General features: G+C 41.8%; 1 protein-coding gene across 1 annotated transcript; it reads left to right on the top strand.

Moving 5' to 3' along the window:
• Window positions 1-1,883: 1,883 nt before the first annotated feature.
• On the top strand, window positions 1,884-20,650 carry LOC115502935 (chemokine-like factor). The gene is made up of 4 exons (XM_030298779.1): window positions 1,884-2,124; window positions 7,471-7,629; window positions 17,728-17,823; window positions 20,506-20,650. The coding sequence occupies exons 1-4, from the start codon at window positions 2,053-2,055 to the stop codon at window positions 20,620-20,622; spliced, it is 444 nt and encodes a 147-aa protein (XP_030154639.1). The 5' UTR covers window positions 1,884-2,052; the 3' UTR covers window positions 20,623-20,650.
• Window positions 20,651-22,606: the final 1,956 nt, after the last annotated feature.

Genomic DNA, 22,606 nt, shown 5'->3' with positions numbered 1-22,606 from the left:
ACTCAGCGCCAGCGCAGCGCGCCGCCTCCATCCCCGCGCCGGCTGCCGGGGCGCCTGCTGGCTCCGGGCTCTTAAAGAGACCCTGTCGTATTTCACCCTCTCTCCCACCCGGAAAGTACTTCAAGGTGTGGGCAAAGCCGTTTGCAGCCAGGACATCTTCCCGCCAACGGGACCCCTGACTTGGCAAGACTTGAGGGACGGATGGCCAACAATACCAACGACTGGTTGGTTAATAAATTATTGGAGATTACTTAATCGAGCACGTGTTCTATCCAGGCACCTGGCACATACTTAGGGTATCATTTATTCTTCTCAACGATGATCCTCCAAAACTTAGGTAACTTGATTAAAATGATCAGAAGCATTCATTAAAGGGATGAAGCCATGTTTCTTGCTTCACAGCCTCTTCCCTCTGAACTTTGACATGTCCAGGGTCTAGACTGTAAATGTACTAGATCCCTCAAGAAAGTGTTAAAAAAAAAAAAAAAAAAAAAAAAAACCAGGAAACAGGTCCAAAATGGGAGTTGCTTATGCTAAGCCCTAGCTGACCAAACCAAGATTTAATTGTAGTTTGGCCTCTCCCAGAAATGAACCCTTAAGCCAGTCCATCAGGAATCGCCTGATCAACACTAGTTATGTAATCTGCCCGATAGACCCCTGCCATCCCCTACAGCACAGTAACCTTAAAATAACCAACCCGCTTTTTTGCCAGTGTAGCTTCCTTGTTCTCACTTCCTTTTGCCTATAAAAGTTTTTTATTTTGTACAGCTCCTCGGAGCTCCTTTCTATTTGCTAGACTGGATGCCACCTGAATCATATCGATTTTTGCTCAAACTCTTAAAATTTTAATATACCTCAGTTTATCTTTTAACAAAGAAAGGCACAACCAATATGCCAACTGTGCAGACAACAGGGGGTGGGAAGGAAGCCTGTAAATCCCATCCATAGTCAGGTAGCAAAAATTCAGCCCAGGTGTGAGGTAGATGGGTATATATAATTCAACAGGCCCAGGCCCTGAAACCCAAGCTGCTGCAGTAAGAACTGTGTGTGCATGCCCATTCCAGTGCTTAAGTGGAGGGATTTCCCACCTCTCCCAGAAGTGCAAGGTGCTAGCAGTCACCTCTAGGACAGGGAAGAGGACGTCATTTATGAGAGGTTTCACTCAGTCTCTAAATCAGCTACCCGAAAGCCACAACCTCATCTAGTGCTTTCTGTGATATCTGCCACAGACCTAGCACAGGGCAAACGTGCCCTCCACAAACTTCAGGATTAAGTGCAACATTTTTGGGACTTGGGAAGAAGCTGTTAGATCAGACTGTGATCCCCTGGGGACAAGGACAGGGTATAAGGCCCAGGCCATTAGTTTAGATTACACATATTCTACATCTATTATGTGTCAGACCCTGGGGACCTTGCAAGGAGAGAAACAGACACAGGCAAGCCCCTGGTTTTGTGCAATTTATATTCTTAAATATATCACCTAGTGATAAGTACTATGAAGAGAAAGTGATGGTGGCTACTCTAGACGGAGTGACCAAGGGAAATCCTCTCTGAGGGGTGTTATTTGAGATTCCCAAAGTCTGGGGTTGCCCAGCAGGCATTCCTGAACTCCACCCCCCCTCCCACCCCCATCCCGCACCCACCTCCGGAAGCACTCCCAGACAGGAAAACCCATATGGACTGCTGGAGAGCAGTTGTCATTGGTGCCTGGTAGTGCGGGATGGGGCGGCATTAAGAGGGACCAGCCAGCGTGGTTCCCCATAGGCCAGTGGAAATGTAGCAGGCAAACCCCACCAGTTCGGGGAGAGAGGGAGAGAGAGGGAGTAAGAGGGAGAGAGAGAGAGAGAAGGCGAGAGACGGGAGCAATCCGCTCCCGTGGGGCGCATGCGCCCGAGTGCAGACCGCGGTGACGTGCGCGCGGGCGGGAACCCTAGAAGGGCCGCGGGCGGTGGCTGTGACAGTTGCGGTCGCCGCGCGAGGACTGGCGGAGCCGTGCGCTGAGGAGAAGGTCTGAAGGAAAGAAGCGTTGTTGCTGGGTCGGCTGCGAGCGCGATGCAGACGCTGAAGCAGAAGCATCGCCCCTTCTGCTTAAGCGTGAAAGGCCAAGTGAAGATGCTGCGGCTGGTGAGGCCAGGCCACCGGGTGGGGGCGGTGTTGAAGCGTGCTCAAGGGCAGCAGCGGGAGATGGCTCTCAAGTACAAAGCGGAATCCCCTGCCTTCTCTTTCTTTTAAGTTTTGTGGGGTTTTTTTTGTTGTTGTTGTTTATTTATTTTTGAGAGACAGAGACACAGCGCGAGTGGGACAGGGGCAGAGAGAGAAGGAGACACAGAATCTGAAGCAGGCTCCAGGCTCTGAACAGCACAGAGCTTGAGGTGGGGCTCGAGCCCTCAGAGCCGAAGTGGGAGGCTCAACCGACTGAGCCACCCAGGCGCCCCCCCTGCCTTGTCGTTCACCCTAGGCCTGCCGAGAGGCAAGGCAGTTGACTGTGCACCCCGGGGGCAGAAGGAGAGAAGGCACTGTCTGCCCTTCAGGGGTTCACGGACACAGTCACAAAGCAAAGTGCGCAGGTCTGCACGAGTGGCCTCCACTTGGCCCTGCACACCAGCCACCCAGGTTACCAGGCCACGCAGCTGTGCTTATAGCCCGCAGAGGACAGTGGGGCTGCCCGCTTCGTGGCGTCAGGCATGGCGAGCGCCCTGCACTCAGTTCTGAACAGAGGTCTGGAGAGAATGAGCCATGATTTGGAGGAAGGTGCCCTGGCTGGTTAGAGCAGTAGAGACTGTCACGGGAGAATATGTTGAAGGAACTCAAGAAAAGAAAAGGAGAAGGAAAAAATAATGTTTACATTTTAAAGCGATGACCTCTCTCTTTAAAGGAGGGGATGGAAATAGAAGTTACAGGGAAACAGTTCTACTTAATACGAGGGAGAATTGTCTATCGGGAAAGTTGCCCAAATTAAGTGGCCACACCACTTGGGAAGGGAGTACATTCCTGAACAGCCAAAGCTAACAGGCGTAGATGAGCGAGGATGCTGTAAAGGAGATTCACACTTCAGGTGAGTGGGTAGAACAAATTGCACACAAGGTCCCTCCCACACCAAAAGTCTGTGATTCTGAGAAACAACTATAACTTAATACAAGTCAGAATGAGTAAGAGAGGTTTAGAAAATTACTTTAGAGTTCGAAGAACAGAGAGATTACTTTGGGTTAGGAGTAAATAATCAGGGAAGAAGTGGCCTCAGGGTCTGGAGTTTTATGCCCACTACTGGAAGCTCTGGAACACTGGAGGAGAAACAAGATCTTGTGAGAAAGGTTTAGTTTCAGACATATCAGTTCCTGCAACAAACATCTGGAGTATTTAGTTATATTCTAAAGATCTGACTTGGGCCCTGGAACAACAAAGACAACCAAAACAAAAGTCTCTGACTCACGGAATTTCTTCAGTGTAGTCAAAGAGACAGACCTATGAGCAGAGCCATAGGTCTATGTGAGAAGATGGGGATAGGCCAGAGAGTGAGACATATAACCAAGGACAAGATAAAGAGAGGTATCATGAAACTTCCTAGAGGAACAAAGGGTGGGGTCTGAAGGACAGCCACCTGAGCAAATACATGGAGGCAAAAAAACCCAGCATGATTTATGCAGCAAATTTTTTTTTGACTTGTGTAATGTTTTTACTTTTGAGAGAGAGAGGACATATGGGGGAAGTGCAGAGAGAGTGGGGGAAAGAGGATCTGAAGCAGGCTCCGCGCTGACAGCAGCCACCCGATGTGAGGCTCAAACTCACAAACCGCAAGATCATGACCTGAGCCAAAGTCAGACACTCAACCGACTGAGCCACCCAGGTGCCCCTGTGCAGCAAATTTTAACAAGTTGAGCATTGTTTTATTTTTTTCATTCAACAAATATTTATTGAAAGCCTACCATGTTCCAGGCTCTGAGATATCAGTGAACAAAGCAAAGATCCCTAGCCCTTAACAGAGTTTACATATTGGGGTGGGAGGGTGGGGAGACAGACGGTAAACACAATAAATAAATAAATGATGCAGTATTCTAAAAAGTGGTACATGCTGTGGAACAAGAGACAAGTAAAGCCAGGGAAAGGAGTGTAAGGGGAGGAAGGTTGCAGGTTGCAGTAATAGAGTGATCAGGTTAGGCCTTGTTGAGATGACAACTGAGCAGTTGAGTGAGGCTAGGGTGTTAGCTATGAGAATATCTGGAGGAAAAGAGTTTAAGGCAAAGGAACATCCATGGCTCTGTGACAGCAATGTACCTGAAGGTTCAAGAAAAAGCAAGGAAACCAATGTGGATGGAGTAGAGTGACACAGTAGGGGGACACAGTGAGAGATGAGGAAGGTTTTGAGTAAGGTTGTACATGAGCTGACATTAAAAAAAAAAAAAATAGGCCAGCTGCTATGTTGACAATAGATTGGTCAGGGGGAACAGGAGGTGGGGTGGGGTGGGAATTGCTGCAAGGGCAAGGGTAGAACCAAGGAGACCAGTTAGAGCTCTTGCAGTAATCTGGGCAATGAGATAGTAGCTCAAGAATGATCATATTTGGGATACATTTTGAAAGTAGCCCCAACACAATTTGCTGATGAACCAGATGAGGTGTAAGAAAAAGAGGAGTCAAGATAACTCCCAAGTTTTTGGCCTAAGCAACTGGAAGGGTGGAGTTGCCATCCACTGAAAGCTTGTAGGTGAAGCAAATGTAGGCAGAGGATCAGAAGTTTAATTTCAGAATTAAACACTGGATTAAACAATTTATGTGGATAAATTGTGAAGAAACTCTGCTAGAGAAGTGGACAGGAGCTGAATCCTTTGAGACTGAATACCATGGTGAGAGGTAGGCTCTATTCTCAAGACCACAGGGAGCCCTTGAGAAATGCACTTGCATTTTAGAAATTTTACTGTAATACCTACCTTTGTCATCATAGTTCAGGGAAGATATTGAAGGGCATTAGTTTAGGGATGAAGAGGAGGGAGTAAGTTCCCAAGACATTAGGCATCAAATCAGCAGGAACTGATGATTGATCAGTTGTGAGGAGTAATTAGGAACACTGATATTAGGATTTTAGGGTGGGTGATAAGATAGATGGTGGTATCTGGGGCGCCTGGGTGGCTCGGTTGGGCATCGGACTGTTGATTTTGACTCAGGTCATGACCTCACAGTTCATGGGATCGAGCCCTGCATCAGGCTCTGTGCTCACAGTGCAGAGCCTGCTTGGGATGCTCTCTCTTCCTCTCTCTCTGCTCCTCCCTCACTGGCTCTCTTGCTCTCTCTCTCTCAAAATAAATAAATTACACTTAAAAAAAAAGATAGATGGTGGTATCACCAATTAAGATAGTGCATACAGGAGGGAAAGGCAAGGTGAGTTCAATTTTGGTGATGGTGAATTTGAGATTCCTGCAGGTACTCAGAGATTGCAGATGGCTAGTTACATGTAAGATGTTGAGGACAGACCTGGGAGAAAGACCCACATTCACTGAGTGGGTCATAGACAGAATCTAAAGGAATGCCAGCATTTTAAAAGAATGGGTAAAGGCAGAGAAGCCCACCAAGGGAGAATAGTTGCAGAGATATAAGAACTAGGAGAGGTGACATGCCAGCCCAAGGAGTAGAAAAACAGGAAAAGACAGCCAATGACAAGTCATGAGGGTCCAGTAGCATAAGGAGTAAAAAATGTTCATTAAATTTAGTATTTCTGAAATCACTGATGATCTGAGGAAAAGCAATTTCCATAGAGTGGTAAAAGAAATGTTTGAGATATTAGTGGGATATTTAAAAGAGAACAGGAGACAAAGGCCAAGAGTTAGTAAAGATAGAAGAGCTGTAAATAATGGAACGGGGGAGAACTCAGTGTAACTGAAATCATGGGAACCTGTAAGAAAATGGATTAAACACCAATGTCAAATTCCTTGGTGTGGAAAGTTTAAAGGGGATGAGGGCTGAAAAAGTGACCCTACGTATCATAACCCATGAGCTCAAGGGGGCGGTTCAGTAGAGTAAATGAAGTGGTTTGAGGTGACATGTTGCTAAGAGTAATTATGTTAATTACAAAGAATGACTTATTTAGTTACTGGTTACATTTGCTACATACTCAAACTGACCAATTTAGAAGGTAGGCTGTTTGTATACGAATACGGTAATTGAAAGAATCATAAATAAGTAGCCTGAATAGATTTAAGGTCAAAAAGACTATGTAGATGGTACTGGCTGACAGACTAATCATAAAAGTCTAGCCAGGGAAAACTTTTGACAAAACCATTTTCCAAGAACATAGAGACTTTGGATAGAGCTGTAACATGACAGCTCCTAAGAACATGATGTTGACAGACTCCCTGGAACTTATCAGCTTATTTTTCTTTTAGTTCACTTTAACATTTCTGTGTTCTGTATCTTCACTTGGAAATAAGGTGATTGGATTAGATTAATTATCAAGGTTTTTTTCACTTAAAATTTTCATCCATTCTGATTGCATTCTATCTAGGTAAGAGAAAGTATGTAAAAAAAAAAGTGAAGCATCAGAATTGTTGCATTTTTTTAATCCCCCCCATAGGGTTCTTTGGAGAATTGTTTTTCTTTTTTTTTTTTTTTTTTTTTAAATTTTTTTTTTTTTCAACGTTTATTTATTTTTGGGACAGAGAGAGACAGAGCATGAATGGGCGAGGGGCAGAGAGAGAGGGAGACACAGAATCGGAAACAGGCTCCAGGCTCTGAGCCATCAGCCCAGAGCCCGACGCGGGGCTCGAACCCACAGACCGCGAGATCGTGACCTGGCTGAAGTCGGACGCTTAACCGACTGCGCCACCCAGGCGCCCCGAGAATTGTTTTTCTTAACAATTTATTTTAAAATTTTCTCCCCAGTATTTTTCATGGTAACATTCTAAGTTTAAATTTGATAGTAGATGTGCTCGCTTCGGCAGCACATATACTAAAATTTGATAGTAGATTCCAGACTGCTAAGAGTTAAGGAGTGATGAGCAGATGATAAGGAATTCTAGGAGTCAGTATACAGACTTTTTTGAAAAGCATTACAGCGAGAAGTAAAAAACAGGAGTTTATTTGGGGAGCAGGATGAATGGAAGGTGTGTGTGTGTGTGTGTGTGTGTGTGTTTTAAGAGAGGACAACTTGGATATGTTTATAGTATGATGAAGAAAGGAACCAATGAGAAGATATTGAAGGTCTCAGAAAAGAAGATAGGTAGTAAAGAAAGATCAAGGGAACAAATGTGGGAAGTGATGGTATTAGTTGTGCAAGTGGAATAACAGAGAGGGACACCTAGTTCTCTAAAACAGAAGGAGAAGTCAGCATCCATACATTTTGGTCATTCCTCTTTTAGATGTGTGTATATATGGCATAAACCCATTTATTTAGTTACTTTAGAAATGATCATTTTTACAATTTAAACTTGGCATTCAATAATCATTGAATAAATCATGTTTGTCTGTTTGTTTTTATCCTTATAGGCACTAACTGTGACATCTATGGCTTTTTTTATCATTGCACAAGCCCCTGAACCGTACATTGTCATCACTGGATTTGAAGTCGCTGTTATTTTCTTTTTCATAATTTTATATATGCTGAGACTGGATCGATTAATAGACTGTTTGTTTTGGCCTTTGCTTGTAAGTGTTCAGTTTTATTAGACTTTTTTCCTGTCATAGTGAGACATCTTAATAAACTATGCTTTGGTTTTCTTAAGCCTTTAGGTAATGTCTGATAGGCTTAGAAGGAGGAATTCTATCCACTGCTAATGTGTTCTGTATTGTCCCTGGTGCAACCACAGAGCATAAATCTGAGCTCCATCTATTAGATGTGACTGACCCTTCTGTCAGGAGAATTCACTGAACTGTAGATCTTCTAAAGAAATTTAAACTTAAGATCCTAGTTAATTATAGCAGATTCTTAATCTCTACCTCCCTTTTAAATACATGTTGATATGGCCTCAAAATTGGGGGGAGAGATGGAGGCAGATACCCAAGTATCCACGTCTTGCACATCTCTGACCACCAAACGGAAAACTGAGATAATCTGGGAGACTGAATAAAGCACAATGTTATCTTACTTAATTCTGGAAACACTAATGCTAAATAATGAACTTATATTGTACAACCTTATTTAGTAGCATATGAACTTCACCTGTCATACTTATAGCATTAAGAATAACTGCCCAGTGTAGTGCCTAAATGATTCTAGAAACTGTCAAAATAGGCAAGTTGAAGATACTAGTTAAGGTGAATGTGTCCCTGGATTGTTATCCAGTTCTAGGAAAAACAGAGTGTCTTTACCTCTCTCTCCTCTTTCAAGTCTTATCCTCAATATCCTGTCTCTATAGGTCTCCCTTCTGAGACCTCCTGCTGCCCTTCCCACCTTTAGACTGGTAGCTGCACTGAAGTCTTCCTCTGCTGCACTTGTCTCATCCTCCTGGGTTCCAAAATGCTGATAGCCAAGCTGATAACCCCTAGTTAAGGAGGGAGGACTTTAGAGCTATTCTCAAACCATAAGCATGCCTTCAGGTGGTACCTTCTAGAACCACTTTTGAAGGCCAGTGAGGAATGTTTCAAGCTAATCACAAGCTGAACAGATCCCAAAAGGGGAAAGCTGGGAAACAGAGAAGATCTTCATAGCATCTCTCCAAAGTACTTGATCACACTTTAGAGCTGGACCTGACTGGAGGGAAGTCTAGGAAAAGAGATCACAATGCCTTCATCAGTTGACCCTCAGAGTACATAATGTCATTTAGTAGCAGAAAGGGCTAAGCTAAATTATTCCAGAGATTTCTGCAAGGACATGAACAGCATGGTCCATATCCTCTTTACTCAAAAAATGGTATAGGTGCTCTTCACAGTCTGCTTTCCAAGGTTAATAAAACTATTTATTTTTCTCCAAACTATAAATCTCTTGAGCTTATTACATGTCCCAGTAATACACTTGGAGCTCTAAGCTGAACAGAATACATTGGGAGGGAGAGTGTCCTATGTGTACCACACTGAAATTTAGTCTCCAAATCTGAGGATCAAACTTTGCTGATATTGTAATCTCTTAGAAATGGTGCTATACTGGGGCACCTGGGTGGCTCAGTCAGTCATGTCTGACTCTTGATTTCATCTCGGGTTTTGATCTCAGGTTCATGTGTTCAGTCCCTGTGTTGGGCTCTGCGCTGGGCATGAAACCTATTTAAAAAAAAAGAAAAGAAATGGTGCTGCATGGTCAACTACGGGATTATTATTCCATTATGAAAAGATTCCTCTCTGCTCTTGATCTAATGGAATCATTTGTTCAACAAGTGTTAAGTGTCTGCTAATCCCAGCTTCTGTAACAGGTTCTTTGATAAAACACAAATCTTACACCTGTGAGATTTTCAATGTAGTCAAGAAGCAAAATAGATGAGCCATTCAGTGTAACAGGTGCTACAATAGATGTATACCCAGGATAGTGTGGAGGCACCAAACCAGGGAAGGGGACCAAATCATCATAGGCTTGCCTGGTAGAAGAAGCAGCATATGAGGGTCTAGTGGGGGGAAAGAGCATGACCTCGAGCAGCTGCGCGTAGTTCTGAATGGCTGGGATATTGAGTTGTGGAGAAGAGAGGACAAGAGTGGAAGCTTGGGAGGCAGGAGGAGGTCAGAGCATACAAGGCTTTATATGCCCTGTGTTTTAACCCAAAGGCCATTGGAAGCTTTTAGAGTTTTTTAAGTAGGAGAATGACATGAGCAGCTTACAATTTAGGGGATTGCTGGTGGCAGTATCAATAATGGCTTAATGAGCAACAAAACTAGAGGTAGGTCTCAGAGACCACTTAAAAGTTTGGTTCTATAACCCTAACATGAAAATTATGAAGGCCTGGACTAAGGTCATGACAGTAGCTGGAGAGAAAGGTGTTAATGGGGTAGAATTGATACGAATAGGTAAATAAGAAAAACTAAGAATACCTGCCACTTAAATATCTTGAGATGATAATGAGATAAGAAGTACAGGAAGAAGAATAGGTTTAAGGAAGGGCCAGGGAGACAAATGGAATGAGTTTAGTTAGACAAATACTAGGTTCTAGTTGCTTATGGGGTATTCAGATGGAAATGTTCAAAACAGGTCTGAAGCTCAGGAGCGAGAAGAGTTAAACCTGGAAGTCACCACCTTGTGATGGTAAATGATCTCTGAGACTGGTCTAACTGGCACAGAGGGAAGAGCAAGCTGAAGGTAAAACTGGGAAAGATGAACATATGGGGTGAAAAGGAAGAGTAGCCAGAGAAGGACAGGAGAGAACCCAAGGGAGGCCCGTGTCACAGAAGGCAAGAGAGGAAAACATTTCAAAAAGGAGTGGTGAATATTACCACATGTAAAGAAAGAAAAATAAGTCCTGGAAAAATATATATATTCACTGACTGTGTTAATAGAGGCCCCTTTACCAGAGTGGTGTGCCTTGAGTGGAGAGGTGATAGTAAAGCTGAGGCAATAGATTGAGCAGGAGAAGAGAGACAACTATAATTACAGTTGTAACTAGAGTTGTAACTCAGGGCTACTGAGTTGAAACCTGGCCAGGGACAAAGAAGGGTAATGAATAGAATAAGGTGCCTGCAGAGTGGTGGATGGGAATAGGAGCCAGAGCACAGATGGAGGAGATGCCTGGACCTCTTTTACTGTAACAAAAGTGAAGGAGACAAAAATGGCTGAAGATTCCAATTAATCTTGCAGTTGTAACTTGTAAGTACCTCTGCCTCATGACCACTGTCTTTACTAATTTAGGAAAGGGCTTGGTCATATGCATTCACATTTATTATGTTTATCATTGTCCGAAAGTTGCAGTAACCGACACAGTGTGTAGAGCTGGCCTTCTCTGACTGTTAACCTTAAGTGTTCCAATGACAGAAAACACAAAGTAAACCAGCCCAGGGCTTTGCAGTGGTATCCAAGTGCAGGCTCAAAATTTCTGTGAAATCTCCATTTTTGTAATTAAATTAACATTCTACACCATGGTATATTGATGTTTGGTTTTCATTATAAACACAATGCTTTAAATGACTATTAAGGATCATTGATGTTTCGAGACAGGTACATCCTTTTCTATCCTGTGGTTCTCTACATTCCCTAGAATACCACCTTTACCCAAGGCCATTCATATACACTTACCTGAATTACTCACTGGAGGCAGGGTTGTCTACCTGAAGTAGAGGTGTGGCTTGCCTTGAAGCAGAGCAAAGTATCCAACACAGAGAAGCATTAATCTAGGACAGTTAATATTTCTTGCAAATGTGAACTTTTTTTCTTCTTTTGTGCATCTAATCTTGCCCTGTCCCCATTGAACCTCTTCCTATTTTCTTTTTAATAACTATGTTTCTAAGTTACCACGGGTTTAAAGTCTGATATTTCTATGTTAACAATACCTTCCTGCCTACAGTTACCTGCAAACAGATGTAAACCATCCAGAATAGACCATTTTTCTTTTCCACACTATACATCCATTCAAAATATAAGTTGCTTCCTTTAAAGCCATTGTTCAGAAGGCAAATGCTTTGTTTCTAGAAATTATAAATGAATGAGCTACATCATCAAATAATAGCATAATCAGCCAGCCATTTCATGCAAATCTGTGAAAGTTTTTTCCTGAAAATTACCACTTTCTGCCAAGTGTGTATAGCTTTTCTTATTAATTGCATTTTACTAACGTTATAAAGTTGTTTCATTTACAGTTTAAACTATTCCACATTTTCTCTTAGCATTTCGGCTTCCCAGTGTGCCATTCTATTGTAAACCTTCCACACAATATATCATCTACTCCCAACTAGATGAGTTCTCCCTCCACCTACATTTAAATAAAAAAGAAATAGATTAGGATGGCAGAGGAGTAGGGCAACCCTAAGCTTGTCTTCTCCCCCAAACAGCTAGAGAAATCAATTTGAACACCTAAGAAATCAATCAGAAGTTTTAGAGAACGAAGCTGCACATCTACAAATGGAAAAACAACCTGTTGGAGATGGAGGAATTCACACCAAAAGAACAGGAAGAAAAAATGGCCAAGGATTTAATCATACAGATATAAATAAGATGTTGGAACTAGAATTTAAAACAACAATTACAAGGATTCTAGCTGGGCTTGGAAAAGCATAGAAGACTCTAGAGAATCCATTTCTTCAGAGATAAAAGAGCTAAAGTCTACTCAGGCTGAAAATAAAAATGCTATAACCCCCAAGATGCAAACCTGAATGGATGTCATAACAGCAAGGGTGGACAAAGCAGAGGAAAAAATGAGTGATATAGAAGATAAAATTATGGAAAATAGTGAAGCTGAAGAGGGAAACAAAGATAATAGATCATGAAGGTAGACTTAGGGAACTCAATGACTTATTAAAATAGAATAACATTCGGGGCGCCTGGGTGGCGCAGTCGGTTGGGCGTCCGACTTCAGCCAGGTCACGATCTCGCGGTCCGTGAGTTCGAGCCCCGCGTCGGGCTCTGGGCTGATGGCTCAGAGCCTGGAGCCTGTTTCCGATTCTGTGTCTCCCTCTCTCTCTGCCCCTCCCCCGTTCATGCTCTGTCTCTCTCTGTCCCAAAAAAAAAATAAAATTTGAAAAAAAAAAAAAAATTTAAAATAGAATAACATTCATAGGAGTCCCAGAAAATGAATAGAGAGAAAAAGGGGCTGAAGGTTTATTTGGGCAAATTACGGCTGAAAACTTCCCTAATCTGGAGAAGGGCACAGACATCAAAATCCAAGAAACAGAGAACTGCCATTAAATTCAAAAGCTGGCCATCGCCAAGGCGTATCATAGAAGAATCCTGAAATCAACAAGGGGGGAAAAGTCAACCTACAGGGGAAGATGGATCAGGTTTGAGGCAGATCTGTCCAAGGAAACTTGGCAGGCCAGAAGGGAATGGCAGGATATAGCCAATGTGCTGACTGGGAAAAACATGCAGGCAGGAATACTTTAAACAGCAAGACATTCAGAATAAAAAGATAAAGAGTTTCCCAGACAAAAGCTAAAGGAGTTCATGATCACTAAACCAGCCCTATAAGAAATACTAACAGGGACTCCTTGGGGGTGGGGAGGAGAGACCAAAAGCAACAAAGACTAGAAAGGAACACAGAACGTCACCAGAAACACCAACTTTATAGGTGACACAATGACACTAAATTCCTGTATCTTTTAATAATCACCCTGAATGTAAATGGACTAAGTGCTCCAAATCAAAGGACACAGGCTATCAGAATGGATTAAAAAACAAACAAACAAAAAAAACAAAAAAACACTATCTATATGCTGCCTACATTTAGACCTAAATGTAGACTCATTTTAGACCTAAAGACATAGGCAGATTGAAAGTGATAAGATGGAGAACCATCTATCTAATTTGGCTAATATCTTTTGGCTAAGGGATGCCAAAAGAAAGCTGGAGTAACCATAATTATTTCAGACAAACTCGATTTTTAAACCAAAGACTGTAACAAGAGATGAAGAAGAGCATTATATCATAATTAAGGGGTATATCCATCAACAAGATCGAACAATCAGGGTACCTGGGTGGCTTAGTTGGTTGAACGTCTGACTCTTGATTTCAGCTCAGGTCATGATCTCACAGTTTTGTGACTTCAAGCCCCACACATGCTCTGCATCGATAGCGCGCAGCCTGCTTGAGAGTCTCCCTTCTGCCCCTCCCCCACTCACACTGTCTCAAAATTAATTAATTAATTAAAGATCTAACCATTGTAAATATTTATGCCCCAGCTTGGAACACCCAAATATATAAATCAATTACTAACAAACATAAACTCATCGATAATGATAACAATAATAGTAGAGGACTTTAAACAACCACAAGAAAAAATTTGGAAAGACCACAAATACATGGAAGTTAAAGAACACCCTACTAAAGAATTAATGGGTTAGCCAGAAAATTAAAGAAGAAATTTAAAAAGTATATTGAAGCAAATGAAAAGAAAACATGACAGTCCAAAATCTTTGGGATGCAGCAAAGGCAGTCCTAAGAGGGAAATACATTGCAATACAGGTCTACTTCAAGAAGCAAGAAAGGTCTCAAATACACAATCCATCCTTACACTTAAAAGAGCAGGTAAAGGAAGAGCAAATAAAGCCTAAAGCCAACAGAAGAAGAAAAATAATAAAGACTAGACCAGAAATAAATGATATAGAAACAACAACAACAACAACAACAATAGTAGAATGGATCAACAAAAGTTAAGAGTTGGTTCTTTGAAAGAATAAAATTGATAAACCCCTAGTTAGACTTATATCAAAAATAAAAGAGAAAGAACCTAAATAAATAAAATCACAAATGAAAGGAGAGAGATCACAACGAATACCTCAGAAATACAATTAGAATACTATGAAAAATTAAATGCCAACAAACTGGGCAATCTGGAAGAAATGGATAAATTCCTAGAAACATGCAAACTACCAAAACTGAAACAGGAAGAAATAAAAAAATTTAACACACCCATAACCAGCAAAGAAATTGAAATAGCAATCAAAAATCTTCCAACAAATGGGGCGCTTGGGTGGCTCAGTTGGTTAAGTGTCTGAATCTTGATTTCTACTCATGTCATGATCTCACAGATCATGGGTTCAAGTCCTGAGTTTGAGCACTATCAGTGCAGAACGTGCTTGGGATTCTCTCTCTCTCTCTCTCTCTCTCTCTCTCTCTCTCTCTCTCCCCCCAACCCCCACCCTCTGCCCCGCAAATAAACTTTAAAAAAACATCTCCCAACAAACAAAAAGTCCAGGGCCAGATGGCTTCCCAGGGGAATTCTACCAGACATTTAAAGAGTTAATACAGGGTGCCTGGGTGGCTCAGTTGGTTGAGCATCCAACTTTAGCTCAGGTCATGATCTTGTGGTTTGTGGGTTCAAGCCCCACATCAGACTCTGTGCTGACAGCTCAGAGCCTGGAGCCTGCTTTGGATTCTGTGTCTCCCTCTCTCTCTACCCCTCCCCTGCTCATTCTCTCCCCTCCCCGCCCCACCCTCTCTCTCTCTCTCTCTCTCTCTCTTTCTCTCCTTCTCTCTCTCTCTCAAAAATAAACATTTAAAAAGTTTTTAAGGGACGCCTGGGTGGCGCAGTCGGTTAAGCGTCCAACTTCAGCCAGGTCACGATCTCGCGGTCTGTGAGTTCGAGCCCCGCGTCAGGCTCTGGGCTGATGGCTCAGAGCCTGGAGCCTGTTTCTGATTCTGTGTCTCCCTCTCTCTCTGCCCCTCCCCCGTTCATGCTCTGTCTCTCTCTGTCCCAAAAATAAATAAACGTTGAAAAAAAAAAATTAAAAAAAAAAAAAAGGATGGAAATCATGATCCACTCAGTAGATGCAGAAAAAGCTGACAAAATACAGCATCCATTCATGATAAAAGCCCTCAACAAAGTAGGGATTGATGGAATATATCTCAACATCATAAAGGCCATATACAAAAGAGTCACAACTAATATCCTCAATGGGGAAAAATGGAAAGCCTTTCCCTTACAGTCAGGAATAAAACAAGGATGTCCACTCTCACCATTACCATTTAACATAGTACTGGAAGTCTTAGCCTCAGCAATCAGACAACAAAAATAAATAAAAGACATCCAAATCAGCAAGGAAGAAATCAAACTCTCACTATTTGCAGATGACATAATACTCTATGTAGAAAACCCAGAAGACTCCACCAAAATAATTGCTAGAACTAATATATTCAGCAAAGTCGCAAGATATAAAATCAACATGCAGAAATCTATTGCTTTCTATAAACCAATAATGAACCAGGAGAAAAATAAATCAAGGAATTGATCCTATTAGCAGCTGCACCAAAAACAATTAGATACCTAGGAATAAACCTAACCAAAGAAGAAAAAGATCTGTACTCTGAAAATTATAGAACACTTATGAAATAAAGAAATGGAAAAGCATTCCATGCTCATGGGTTGGAAGAACAAACATTGTTAAAACGTCTATTCTACCCAAAGCAATCTACACATTTAATGCAATCCCCATCAAAATACCACCAGCATTTTTCAGAGAGCTAGAATAAATAATCATAAATTTGTATGGAACCACAAAAGACCCCAAATAGCCAAAGCAATCCTGAAAAATAAAAAATAAAACTGAAGAATAAAAAATAAACTAAAATAAAAATCCATCACAATGCTGGATTTCAAGCTATATTATAAAACTGCAGTCATCAAGACAGTATGGTATTGGCACAAAAACAGACACATAGATCAATGTGGAAAACAGGAAAGAACATTCAACTGAAAAAAAGATAGTCTCTTCAACAAATGGTGTTGGGAAAACTGGACAACAACATGCAGAAGAATGAAACTGGACCACTTTCTTACACCATACACAAAAATAAATTCAAAATGGATGAAAGACCTAAATGTGAGACAGGAAACCATCAAAATCCTACAGGAGAACACAGGCAACAACCTCTTTGACCTTGGCTAGAGCAACTTCTTACTAGAAATGTCTCTGGAGGCAAGGGAAACAAGAGCAAAAATGAACTATTGGGACTTCATCAAGATAAAAAGCCTCTACACAGTGAAAGAAGTGATTAAAAAAAATTAAAAGGCAGCACACAGAAGATATTTGCAAATGATGTATCAGATAAAGGGTTAGTATCCAAAATCTATAAAGAACTTACCAAACTCAACACCCAAAAAACAAATAATCCAGTGAAGAAATGGGCAGAGGACATGAATAGACATGTTTCCAAAGAAGATATCCAGATGGCTAACAGATACATGAAAAGATGGTCAACATCACTCATCATCAGGGAAATACAAATCAAAACCACAATGAGATACCACCTCACACCTGTCAGAATGGCTAAAATTAACAAGACAGGAAACAATGGATGTTGGCAAGGATGTGGAGAAAGGGGAACCCTCTTATACTGTTGGTGGGAATGTAAACTGGTATAGCCAGTCTGGAAAACAGTGACCCAGAAGTTGCACTACTAGGTATTTTATCAAAAGGATACAAAAATACTGATTCAAAGGGGCACATGCACCCTGATGTTTATAGCAGCATTATCAACAAAAGCCAAATTATGGAAAGAACCCAAATGTCTATCAACTGATGAATGGATAAAGAAGTTGTGGTATGTGTGTATAGATAGATTAGATATAGATACATGTAGATATAGATATATAGATCTATAATGGAATATTACTCAGCCATCAAAAAGAATGAAGTCTTACCATTTGCAATGATGTGGATGGGGCTAGAGTGTTTTATGCTAGACAAAATAAGTCAGTCAGAGACAGACAAATACCATATGATTTCACTCATAAGTGGAATTTAAGAAACAAAACAGATGAACATAGGGGAAGAGGGGGAAAAAGAGAGGGAGGCAAACCACAAGAGAGACAACTAGAGAACAAACTAAGGGTTGATGGAGGGAGGGAGGTGGAGGATGGACTAAATGGATGATGGGTATTAAGGAGGGCACTTGTTGTGATGAGTACTGGGTTTCTTGAACAAAGAAATAAGCCTAAGCAGTTAAATGATTGGTATATCATGGGTTAAGAGAACCACTAGGCATCACTATAGACCAAATTCAATATAGGTGTCATCCTATAGTGGCAGTTTGATTTCCTAAAAAAAGAACCCACTAAATTTATTTAATAAAATGGAAGTTTCAAAATCTGTTGGCAGCTAATTCTTTTTTTTTTTTTTTTTTTTTTTTTTTTTTTTTTGATGATCTTCATGCAGAGCTGACCTTTCTATTCTGTGTTTTAGGATATTATCAACTCAATGGTAACAGCAATATTCATGATAATCATATCTGTGTTGGCACTGATACCAGAAACTACAACATTTATAGTCCTTGGAGGGGTAAGTGGAGGTCTTCCTGATTTCTTCTTGCTTTAGGTTTGATTAGAATTAAATTTTGCTTGAAAAAAAAAATATATATATATACATATATATATGAACAGAACTCTACATTATAATCATCCTTGGATTTCCTAGGCCAGTATATAGTACCTAGTGGCTTAATATTTTTTGTATGAGTATATGCCCTGATTAACGTGGAAGAATATGACTTCACCCTAAAACTGAAATTCACCAAATAGAAGTTCCTATATATTCCACCTCTATGTAGGGCTAGACTAGACTGAGAAAAGCTACTGGAATCCGTTACACTTAGCTCTGAGAAACCTGATGTCAAGCAAAAAGCCACGGATGACTTTCACGGCGCTTCCTTTTAAAGAAAAGGATACATACCACTTGTTAAGGTGAGACAGACTGCTCTGAACTCAGTTATTTTTTGTCCAGATCCTTCTTCAGATGGAATGTAATACAAAATGTCTCATGATAAGGTTGGAAGAAGCCTTATATTATTTTGAACATTGCTTGAAGAGAAGCAAGCCAGCTTAATCAGACTTGATCCTGGAAGGCAATCCAAAATAAAAAAGAGTAAAATAATATGGTTTTAGTTCCATCTGATACTCTTCTGAGATTTCTTATAGGAGGTTCAAAATCATTTGGCTTTCCTAGACTCTGATCTAAAGATGTGAATTAGGAACTTCTTATATAAACCTCCATCCTACTTCTTTGTCTTTCCATGGTATGGGCCACTGGGAGAACCAACCATTCTCAGCCAGCCATGTATGTCAGAATCCATAGTTTTTCATCTCCTTCCTAAGCCCTAAGCAACTTCATAGGGATAAGAATTATTCTAGAAATGAGATAGTGCTGTAATAGCAATTTTCCCCAGTTGTCTTTACTCTTATCCCTCTACTATGGAGAAAGAGGGACAGGGCATAGAATTTATAGTTAACCCTTTACAAAGTTGACCTCCCACACAGTTGAAACTTTTTAAACTTTGACTTCTTAAGAACTTAACTACTAATAGCCTACTGTTGCCAGAAGTACCGATAACATAAACAGTTAACACATATTTTCTGTATCATATGTATTATATACTGTATCTTACAATAAAGTGAGCTAGAGAAAAGAAAATGTTTTTAAGAAAATCAGAGGAGAAATTACATTTATAGTACTCTACTACATCAAAAAAAATCCGTACATAAGTGACCTATGCAGTTCAAACCCATGTTGTTCAAAGGTCAAGTGTACTTTCATTCACTTATTTTATTCATTCACTGATTCATTCTTTTAAAAGGTGCACTTTGCAGGGGGTGCCTGCGTGGCTCAGTCAGTTAAGCGACCGACTTTGGCTCAGGTCATAATCTCACGGTTCATGAGTTTGAGCCCTGCATCAGGCTCTCCACTCCCAGCACAGAACCTGCTTCAAATCCTCTGTCTCCCCCTCTGCCCCTCCTCAGCTCACGCTCTCTCTCTCTCTCAAAAATAAACAAACACTGAAAGAATAAAATGGTGCACTTTGGTGGATGCTGACAAAGTATAGAGCTGTTGCTGTCCAATGCAGCAGCCACAAGCCACATGTGGCTACCAAGCAATGGAAATGTGGCTGGTCTGATTGAGATGAGCTATACAGGTAAAATATACACTGGATTTCAAAGACTTACTATGAAAAAAACATAGAATATTTCATAATAACTTTATTATATTGATGACATGTCAAAATTATATTTTGGATACACTGGGCTAAACAAAATATTCTCTTAAAATTAATTTCACTTGTTTTTTTCTTTTTAATGTGGCTATTAGAAACTTTTAAATTATGTGGCTTACATTGGTGACTCACATTGTATTTTTTGGACAGCACTAGACTAGAATGTGAGCCCACCCTATCCTCACCTTGCTTAGAGCCTAATACAGGAAAGAGAAATGAAAACAGCTGTGTATAAGCTATTGACAGAGTACTGCGGGGTACAGAAAAAAGGAAGCAACTACCTCTCTTTGGCAGCGGAATCTCAATTTGTCAGGAATACAGGGGAGGAAAGGGGAATGGTTCCAGGCAGAGGAACCGGCAACGTGCAGGGTACCAGAGTCACAGGATAGGTAGGAGGTAATGAGTGTGGTCAGAACCTAAGAAGCTGAGTTTGAGATTCAGGATGCGAAACGGAGTGGTTATCTAGAGCCAAGAAGCCCAACTTCCAGGCCATGGGATGGAACTGACCAAATAGTATGCAAGAAATGATATCCCTCTTTTCCAGCCCAGGCGCCAGCTCTCAAATAGCCATCAGAGTACCTAAAGACCTGGTTCTAGTTTATTCCCTTTACCGTAATTTTTTTTTTCCCCTGAGGCCTATTTAGAATCCTATCCATTAAGTGTATGATCTTCAGTAGGGCTCTAATACATGTCAGAGCAAGTCAAGACATCCAGACAAGTATTTATTTCAGAGCCTACACCACCTCAATATTATTTCTGCTCACTTAAGTTATCTTTTCTCTTTCTCTAGGCAGACTTGGAAATGAGAATAAAATGATTTCTGAAGTCTCTTCCCGTTTTAGTATTAGGTGGAAGCAGAGGGAGCAATCTTGGTACCCTAGCCGGAGAGGAAGCCAGTGGGCACACACTTAAAACCTGTGTGAATGACCCAAGGCCAGACCATGGTCACAGCAATGACAAAGTGTGTTTGTTTCCAGGTGTTCGGACTCCTGGCAGCAGTGTGCTGTATTGCCGACGGGGCCCTTATTTACCGGAAACTTCTATTTAATCCAAGTGGTCCTTATCAAAAAAAGCCTATTCATGACAAAATATAAGTTTTGTAATTTTATATTACTTTTTAGTTGATGCTAAGTATTAAATATATTTCTTTATTCTTTCACATATTTTCTGCAGTTGTTCTCACTTTAATCTCAATATGGGAGCTGGAAGAAGAGATGTAGGAATTCTGTGCCCAGCGCTCACCCATACTGTAACTTCCAAGGGAGCGCTGGGAGCACCAGGACCTGATGGGACTGGGTTTTCCTGCTCTGGGGCCTGGGTGGCAGAGAAGAAGGCGCCTAGGCCGCCCAAAATGGTCTCCGGAGCCCTCTTCCTGGCTGGCTGGCTGGCAGCACCGAGGCGTGGGATTGCAGGGATAGTGAGTTCCCAGCCTAGGCAGCGGCATCGCGTCCCAGGTGGCAAGGAGGGTGGCTGGAGGGCTTGGTCTGTCGGCGGCGGGCAGCAAGAGCTGGGTGCGCGCGAGGCATAGGCGGACGGCGGCCGTTGGGCACGACGCTGGTTCCCAGGGGACAGCCTGGCCGCCGCCGCCGCCATGCAGGCTCAGAGCGGCAGGGCCAGCCTGACAAAGCCAGGCTCGGGGACCACCATGAATGCCCCAAACACCAGGGCATCCTCAGGGAACTTGCAACAACAGCAGCTTACAGGACTCCCAGGGCAATCTGCAGCTGCGGTGCAAGCCTCACGCTCAGGGCAGGGCTCACGATCAAGGCAGAGCTCACGCTCAGGGCAGCCCACACGCCCGGCGAATCCAGCACCCAGTACGCCGCAGCCTGCAGTCGCAAGGGCGCAGCCTGCAGTCTCAAAGACGCCCCCAGGAAAGCAACAGCAGGTGACCCAGAGCGCAGGGGAGAAGGCCGCCATCCAAAAGCGTGCTGAAGAACAGGCCAAAGTCCCGTTCAAATTCAGGGACAGCTTCAAGCAGTTTTTCTTCTTGCCCACGGGAGTGTTGAAGATCCTGAGGCTGGTGAGCAGAGAGAGCTGGTGATGCAGGGTGGGTGCGGCCTCAGGGAGTGATTCCCAGGAGGTGCCACCTCGGGAAAGCTTCCCTACTTCCCTTTGCCAGTCACCTCTGTTTTGCCCTACCTTTCCTCCCCTTCTCCCCTCGCTCCTCCTCTCACTCAACCCTTAATACTAAATCAGCGCTGTTTTTCCTGTCTTACTTTTATATTCCTCAGGTTTTCCCTCACAAAGGGAATGAGGAAGCAGTGAAGATAATATCAGAAATGTATAAATTAGCAAACAAAACTAATAGAATTGACCAAAACTGATAAACCAATAGCCTATAATAGGGGGAAAAGGGTGAAGAGAGAACATATATTTAAAGTTAGAAACCAGACAGGGAAAATAATCACAAAGGATGAAGAAACTGAGAAGATACCCAAGATTACCTTGCAAAACAAATAAACAACTAATTGAATGAAATAGTTGATTTTCTAGGAAAACATAATTACCAAAACTGACCCCAGAATAGAGAAAAGCCAATGTAAATACAGACCAATATAAATACAGAAGAAAATGAGAACTAAGCAAATGAGTATCCTTCACAGTATATCAGGGCCAGACTTTTTCACACAATTAACTCAAACTTTCATGGGATGTAATTCTGATACTACTGAAACTTTTTCAAAGTATGGAAAAGGAAAAAAGCCCTTCTGAATTATTTTTGAAAGTTGTATATAACACTGGGGCACCTAGGTGGCTCAGTCGGTTAAGTGTCTGACTCTTGATTTTGACTCAGGTCACGATCCCAGGATCATGGGATCGAGCCCCAGATGGAGCTCCACACTTGGTATGGAGCCTGCTTAAGATTCTCTCTCCCTCTCCCTCTGCCCCTCCCTTGCTTGTTCTCTCTCTCTCTCTCTCTTTCTCAAAAAAGAAAAAAAAAAGTAATGGAACACTGATATAAAAACCTGACCAAGTCAGAAAAAGGAAATTAGAAATCTCACTTGTATCACAGCAATAAGTATCAATATATTAGCAGAAAATATTCATCAGTACTTTAAAAAAATACACTATAAT

Source organism: Lynx canadensis, chromosome E2 (assembly GCF_007474595.2).
Source record: "Lynx canadensis isolate LIC74 chromosome E2, mLynCan4.pri.v2, whole genome shotgun sequence".
NCBI lineage: Eukaryota > Metazoa > Chordata > Mammalia > Carnivora > Felidae > Lynx > Lynx canadensis.
This window is presented reverse-complemented; position numbering and strand designations above follow the sequence as displayed.

What these genes read in the sequence shown, in the direction of transcription:
- LOC115502935 (XM_030298779.1), top strand. Translation starts at nt 2,053, where the DNA reads ATGCAGACGCTGAAGCAGAAGCATCGCCCCTTCTGCTTAAGCGTGAAA. An exon ending in AAGTGAAGATGCTGCGGCTG is followed by an intron (nt 2,125 to 7,470) that starts GTGAGGCCAGGC and finishes TTATCCTTATAG; the next exon opens with GCACTAACTGTGACATCTAT. An exon ending in GTTTGTTTTGGCCTTTGCTT is followed by an intron (nt 7,630 to 17,727) that starts GTAAGTGTTCAG and finishes TCTGTGTTTTAG; the next exon opens with GATATTATCAACTCAATGGT.